General features: G+C 45.3%; 1 protein-coding gene across 1 annotated transcript in view; it reads left to right on the forward strand.

The window, feature by feature from the left end:
- Window positions 1-7,720, forward strand: part of LOC109521677 (uncharacterized) — a gene marked incomplete at its 3' end in the record, with an annotated part of 98,062 nt that overhangs the window by 87,299 nt on the left and 3,043 nt on the right. Inside the window, 1 exon segment of the mRNA XM_019879664.1 lies at window positions 7,295-7,720. This exon segment is cut by the window's right edge and continues 1 nt beyond it. Coding sequence (XP_019735223.1) covers window positions 7,295-7,720 — 426 coding nt within the window.

Here is a 7,720-nt window from a genome sequence, read left to right on the forward strand (position 1 = left end):
TATAATTTTCCTGGTCCGGCCCACTTTACATCTACCGAGGCCGTATGTGGCCCACAATGTGAAATGAGTTTGACACCCCTGCTCTAAATGCTCATGTGTATCGCTTTTCTTGACTGCCAGGTTTAATTCAATTGTCTGTGTTTTATTTTCCTGTGGTGAAAAATGTGTGAAATATTTGACTTCCTTGTGTTTCAAACAAATGCTACTATTATTCCTGTTGTGTGATTTTACATTTTTTGGCAGTTTATAGGTAATCACTGTTTCTGAAATGAGAACAAAGGTTTACGATCATAAGGCAAGGCGCATTCATTTCTACATAATTTTGACATTTTTCGACTTCAGGTTCAGGAATATCCCTTTATGGAAGGAACCAATTTTGTCAAAATGATATTTTAATAATCATGTGAAAAATATTTTTCATAAATAGTGTCACAGGGATGTTAAAATGTTTGCATTTTGTATGTCATTTCCCCCCCTCAAATAACGTCCAATATCTCTCCAGATCCTCATCATGATGACTTTGTTCCTCTCATAATGGTTTGGTCCTTCTCATAATGTTTTGTTCTCATTCAGCCTCTGTTCCTCTGAGGAACTCCATGATTTCAACTCCACGATTTTATTTGTCCTAGATCCTTTTGATGTACTTGGGGTGGTCAACTCTCAACATGCAATGTTTCCTCAGCATTGTGTTGTATGCTGACACATTTTCAGAATGTATCTCTGGAACTCTCATAAGTTCCACCCTTAGACTCTTTGGTGGTTACGCACATAATTCCAGGATATGCATGGTGGGTGTGTCAAAAGATTAGACAGGAAAATTGCCGTGTCTTCAAAATGCAAAAAGAAGCTGCAGAAGGAATTGACTTAAGTGCAAACTGGGTAATATGCTCCTGTGTGTTGACAAACTGTATTTTCCGACCATACCTACTGTATGAATAATATGATAATCCTATCTCACTCTGCTCATTCAGGGACCCTCCAGATTAAATATACCACCAAAATTGCTGGCTCAATAGAAGGCCTGGAACGCAACGCCTTATGCATGTCTTCATAGTACAGCCATGTGCCGCCAATATTTTGACCACATTCAGTACCTGGGATTTTTTGGGTCATTCATATTTCCTTCAAGAAGACATAATTGCAAAATAGGGAAAATCATAACTTTTTCAAAATTCATTTGCGATGGCATTTTAGGGAGAGGGCTAGAAAACTACAATCAAAATCAAGGCGGTCAGAGCACAGTACTCCCCATGGATGCCATGCTTGACATTGCGGGAACAGAAATAAACTCGGGCGTGGAAAGAGTTCGGTGAGGCCATGGAAGCCGACTTCTGGACGGTTTCGAGGAAATTCTGGTCCACCATCCGACGTCTCAGGAGGGGGAAACAGTGCACCACTAACACTGTGTACAGTGGGGATGGGGCGCTGGTGACCTCGACTCGGGACGTTGTGAGCCGGTGGTTGGAGTACTTCGAAGACCTCCTCAACTCCACCAGCATGCCTTCCTTGGAGGAAGCAGAGTCTGCGGACTCTGAGGTGGGCTCTCCTATCTCTGTCGTGAAAGTCACTGATGTGGTTAAAAAGCTCCTCGGTGGCAAGGCCCCAGGGGTGGATGGGATCCGCCCGGAGTTCCTCAAGGCTCTGGATGTTGTGGGGCTGTCCTGGTTGACACGCCTTTGCAACATCGCGTGGTCAGCGGGGAGAGTGCCTCTGGATTGGCAGACCGGGGTGGTGGTCCCTCTTTTTAAAAAGTGGGACCGGAGGGTGTGTTCCAACTACAGAGGGATCACACTCCTCAGCCTCCCTGGTAAGGTCTATTCAGGGGTGCTGGAGAGGAGGGTCCATCAGGAAGTCGAGCCTCAGATTGAGGAGGAGCAGTGTGGTTTTCGTCCCGGCCATGGAACAGTGGACAAGCTATACACCCATAGCAGGGTCCTCGAGGATATGTGGAAATTTGCCCAACCAGTCTGCATGTGTTTTGTGGACTTGGAGAAGGTGTTTGACCGTGTCCCTCGGGGAGTTCTGTGGGGGGTGCTTTGTGGGTATGGGGTACCTAACCCGCTGATACAGGCTGTTCGGTCACTATACCACCAATGTCAGAGTTTGGTTCGCATTGCCGGCAGTAAGTCGGAATCGTTTCCAGTGAGGGTAGGACTCCGCGAAGGCTGCCCTTTGTCGCCGATTCTCTTCATAACCTTGATGGATAGAATTTCTAGGCGCAGCCGAAGCATTGAGGGGGTCCGTTTTGGTGGCCTCAGTATTGCATCTCTGCTTTTTGCAGATGATGTGGTACTGTTGGCTCCTTCAAGCAGGGCTCTCTAACTCTCACTGGAGCATTTCGCAGCTGAGTGTGAAGCGGTTGGGATGAAGATCAGCACCTCCAAATCTGAAACAATGATCCTCAGTCAGAAAAGGGTGGAGTGCCCTCTCCGGGTCGGGGAGAGAGATCTTGCCCCAAGTGGAGGAGTTTAAGTATCTTGGGGTCTTGTTCACGAGTGAGGGCAGGAGGGAGCGAATGATCGACAGGAGGATCAGTGCAGTGACTGCTGTGCTGCGGACTTTCTATGGGTCTGTTGTGGTAAAGAAGGAGCTGAGCCAAAGGGCGAAGCTCTCAATTTACCGGTCGATCGACGTTCCAACCCTCACCTATGGTCACGAGCTATGGGTCGTGACCGAAAGAACGAGATCCCGGATACAAGCGGCCGAAATCAGTTTTCTCCGCAGGGTGTCTGGGCTCTCCCTTAGAGATAGGGTGAGAAGCTCGGTCATCCGGGAGGGGCTCAGAGTAGAACCGCTTCTCCTCCACATCGAGAGGAGCCAGATGAGGTGGCTTGGGCATCTGATTCGGATGCCTCCTGAACGCCTCCCTGGTGAGGTGTTCCGGGCATGTCCCACCGGGAGGAGACCCTGGGGACGACCCAGGACACACAAGAGAGACTATGTCACCCAGCTGGCCTGAGAACGCCTCGGGATCCCCTGGGGAGAGCTGGAAGAAGTGGCTAGGGAGAGGGGAGTCTGGGCTTCCCTGCAATAGCTTTTGCCCGCGCGACCCGCCCCAATAAGTGGTAGAAAAAGGATGGGTGGGCATCTCGGATGGATGGATGGATGGATGGATGGATGGATGGAGGTCCATGCACATAACATTGACAGGTAAACTGCAATCTCTCCCTTTGCCGATGATGTAGTCAGCCATGCATGTGAAATGGGCAATTAGAGACGCCTTGCATCCACCGTTTGTGTGTCTGTGTGAAAACCATCCCATTCCTACAATAGAAATGGGGATGCTATTAATGCTTTGACTTCTCCTTGTGGATGTCATCAGGAGACACGGCGTTAGTTTCCACAGCTACAGTGATGATACACAGCTGTATATTGCCGTGTCTCCTGACAGCACAGGGCCTGTTGATACCCTTTTAAATTGTATTTCAAATAGTAAGTCATGGATGGCAGGTAATTTCCTACAGCTCGTTCAGGAAAAAAACTAAGGTTGTAGTTATTGAACCTGAAGACCAGAGAGAGAAACGTTTACCCAAACTACAGTTTGGGTAAACATGGGTTAAACCCTCACAACGTGTGAAAAATTTGGGAGTCATTTTTTACTCTGAGCTGAGTTTTATTTCTCATATTTAAAACATAACAAAGCTTGGTTTTTATCATCTCAAGAACAAAGCCAGAGTCCGCTCGTTACTCTCTCAGGCCAACACGGAAGTGCTGATGCATGCTTTTATTTCCTGTTGTTTCAATTACTGTAATGCACAACTCTCCAGTCTTCCTAAAAAGACAATTCTAAGCTTGCAAATACTGTACTCCAAAACTCAGCTGCACGAGTCTTGACAAGGACCAGAGGGCGGGAACACATCACAACAGTGTTAAAATCGCTGCATTGGCTCCCTGTGTGTTTTAGGATTGAGTTAAACTTGCTTTTACTAGGTTTTAAATGTCTTAACGGTCTTGGGCCATCTTATTTATCTGACCTGCTTTTATCATAACAATCTTCACTGATCCTGAGCTTCTCAGGCACTGGCCTTTTAATTATTCCCAGGGTGAGGACCAAAACACATGGTGAAGCTGTATTCAGCCATTTTGGTCCCCAACTATGGAATAGCTTGCCAGAGAACATCAGGTCTGCAGAGGCTGTTGACGTTTTTAAGAGGAGGCTTAAGGTACATCTTTTTATCTTAGCTTTGAAATAACTTATTTCTATACTTATTTGAATTTATTCATTTATGTATTCATTCCGGACTCTGTATCGGTCTGTCATGGTAAAGAAGGAGCTGAGCCAAAAGGCGAAGCTCTCAATTTACCGTCGGACTACGTCCAAACCCTCACCTTTGGTCACGAGCTATGGGTCATGACTGAAAGAACGAGATCCCGGATACAAGCGGCCGAAATGGGTTTTTCTCCGCAGGGTGTCCGGGCTCTCCCTGAGAGAAAAGGTGAGAAGCTCCGTCTTCCGGGAGGGGCTCAAAGTCGAGCCGCTTCTCCTTCATGTTGAGAGGAGCCAGATGAGGTGGCTCGGGCATCTGATTAGGAAGCCTCCTGCACGCCTCCCTGGTGTGGTGTTCCGGACATGTCCCACCGGCAGGAGGCCCAGGGGACGACCCAGGACACTCTGGAGAGACTATGTCTCCCAGCTGACCTGGGAACGCCTTGGGATTCCCTGGGAAGAGCTGGAACAAGTGGCTGGGGAGAGGGACATCTGGGCTTCCCTACTAAAGCTTTTGCCCCCACGACCCGACTCCGCATAAGCAGTAGAAGATGGATGGATGGATGCATGTATTAATTTGTTCATTTATTTATTCAGTCATTCATTTTCTTCCTCATATTTCTCTGCCTTCCTATGTCTTTTTTAATATCAGGATCATTAGGGTATGTGTGCAAGTTATGTATGTTTGGGTGCATGTGAGTGTGTATGCGAGCATAGGTTTGCTTGTGGAGGTATATATTTGTGTATGTTGAGGGGGGGTGGCCTCCTCTTTTAAAGTTGTAAGTTTGAAATGTTTTAACATTACATTATTTTGTGTTGCATTTATATGCATGAAAAGTGCTATATAAATAAAGTTTGATTAATTTCTTTTTTTAAAGATAATTATTATAATTCTCCGCGACCCTTGTGAGGATAAAGCGGTTCAGAAAATGGATGGATGGATTACAATTCCTCCAATTAATTTATTTCTTCAATGATTCAGAGGGATTGTCCAATGCTGGTTAATATTTATGAATGAAATCCAATGTCGACCACGCACATCTGTGGAGTGCCTTATTTGTCTGCACCTTGATCAAATACACCCAAATCATGATAGACCAACTGCATTATTGCGAGTTTAAAATCTAGTCTACTTTTTTGGAACCAAATGCGCAGATGCACCGGGAGGGTGAGGCACATCTCAAGTCAAATATTTCACACATTTTTCACTGTAGGAAAATGAAACACAAACAATTCAATTAAACCTGGCAGTCAAGAAAAGCGAGACACATGAACATTTAGAGTGACAAAAATGTAACTGTTACACGCTGAAATAGATTATTGCCTCAGAACGAAAATGACAATGCGGCTGTTTTTATATCGAGCGCAGATTACTTCTTCTTACCAACTTGTCGGATGAGTCGGAGCAAGGCAACTTGGTATGCCAGAATGCAGCGACAGGCGCAACATGGCCTCAAACATGGTAGACTAGACTTGCGCTGGCACAAAAGAAGTTCTGCCCATTTTTTACGCCTAGCGCACAAGTGCCAGTCAACCAAAATAGGGCCCTATCTCTCCCGAATGGCCTGGGAAGGCCTTGGGATTCTCCCGGAAGATCTGGATGAAGTGGCTGGGGAGAGTTGTGTACAGTAATTTTACCCATCGTGCTGTTGAACGATCTCACCCATGTATTTAAACAGGATATTTGCAAATTCAGCAATTTCAATGATTAAATCATGTACATTACTGAACTCAAAAAGAAAATTCATATTAAGAACAGAACAGAGAGCTAACACAGAAAATGTAATGTAATTATTATTAAGGTTTTTTTTTTGGTTTGTTTTTTTTTTCTTCTTCACATTCAGGTGGCACTCGGATTCTGCCTCCCAACCATAAGTCCCTGCACATATCGATCCATCCATTATCTGAACTGATTTATCCTCACGTGGGTCACGGTCTTGCTTGAGCATATTCCATCTGACTTTGGGCAGTAGGTGGGGCACACTCTGAACTGGTTGCCAGCCAATCACAGGGCATACCTAAACAAACAACCATTCGCACTCATAATCACATCTATGGACAATTTAATTAACCTACCATGCATGTGTTTGGAATGTGGGATGAAACCGTGGGATGTATCCAGAGAAAACCCACGCAGGGACGAGGAGAACATGCAAACTCCACACAGGAAGGCAGAAGCCCGGAATCGAACACTGGACCTCAACGCTGTGAGGCAGGCGTGCTCTGTTCATTCACTCTACCACTGTCTCTCTAATGTAAGACTATTTTAAGCTTCCCATCCGTATGTTTCGGGAAATTCAACTCACATTTGGACACGTTACAAGTGGGAATGGAGTCAGAATATTTCGAACAAAAATTCAGTTGTCAAGTTTTGTAATGTGCTTTTCATATGGTATTCTCGAGCTAAAACTTCGATTTTTATTGAACTAAAAAGAATAAGTAGCAGCGTGTCTTACCTGCAAGTAGCATGATGAAACCTGCGTCCTTTTAGAAAACACTTATTGGGTGACTCATTACATTCGCAGGAACATTTTGTTTTATTGAGCGGCTGGTGCCTTGGACAAGTCTTGCCACATGTGCACTGACAGGTATCCATGTTGTAGATGTGGTTTTGTGGGCATGAGTGGTAAGGTGAGGTATTGCAGACGCACTGGCAAGTATTACGGTCAAAGTGGCGGTTAGTGCCACAGTGTTGAGTTGGATCTAGGCGCTGACACACACACTGACAGGTTTCCGCATCCAGTTCCTTATGTGGGCCACACAAATTTGCTGAGAATGTATCTGTAGAGATGGGGGAAGGGAAAAACAAGAAGAGTTACACATCTGTATTCTTATATTTTCTTGTTTCATTCATTGTATCACCACGCACAGGCCAATGTCTGACTTGAATTTTCCCAATATGAATTTTATGAGGCGTTTTAAAAGTTCTTTATTTTTGTGTTTTTGGATCAGGGGGTTGTGAAATAGTGAATTACTGGGCAAAATTTCACAGTACCAATATATGCCTTGTTTTATCAAGTCTATAATGGCTATAAACATGAATTTGTAATTAATTAGATGAGTAGCAACATCAAATTTGGTATACACTTTCATTGCTTCGCGGATGACACCCAGCTCTACCTCTCCAGCAAACCCGACGCATCCCTCCCACCCTCCTCTCTCTCACACTGCCTTTCAGAAATTAAATCTTGGTTCACACATAACTTCCTCAAACTTAACAGTGACAAAACAGAACTCCTCCTCGTCGGTACCAAATCCACCCTACACAAAACCAACAGTTTTTCTCTCACTATTGATAACTCCACTGTGTCCCCCTCCCTTCAGGTCAAGAGCCTGGGTGTCATCCTCGATAGCTCACTATCGTTCCACTCTCATATCAATAACATAACCCGGTCCGCATATTTCCACCTACGCAATATCAACCGTCTCTGTCCCTCTCTCACCCCTCACTCCACTGCCATCCTTGTCCACAGTCTCGTCACCTCCCGTATTGACTATTGCAATTCACTTCTC

Source organism: Hippocampus comes, unplaced genomic scaffold (assembly GCF_001891065.2).
Source record: "Hippocampus comes isolate QL1 unplaced genomic scaffold, H_comes_QL1_v1.1 scaffold158, whole genome shotgun sequence".
In the NCBI taxonomy this organism is placed as follows: Eukaryota; Metazoa; Chordata; class Actinopteri; order Syngnathiformes; family Syngnathidae; genus Hippocampus; species Hippocampus comes.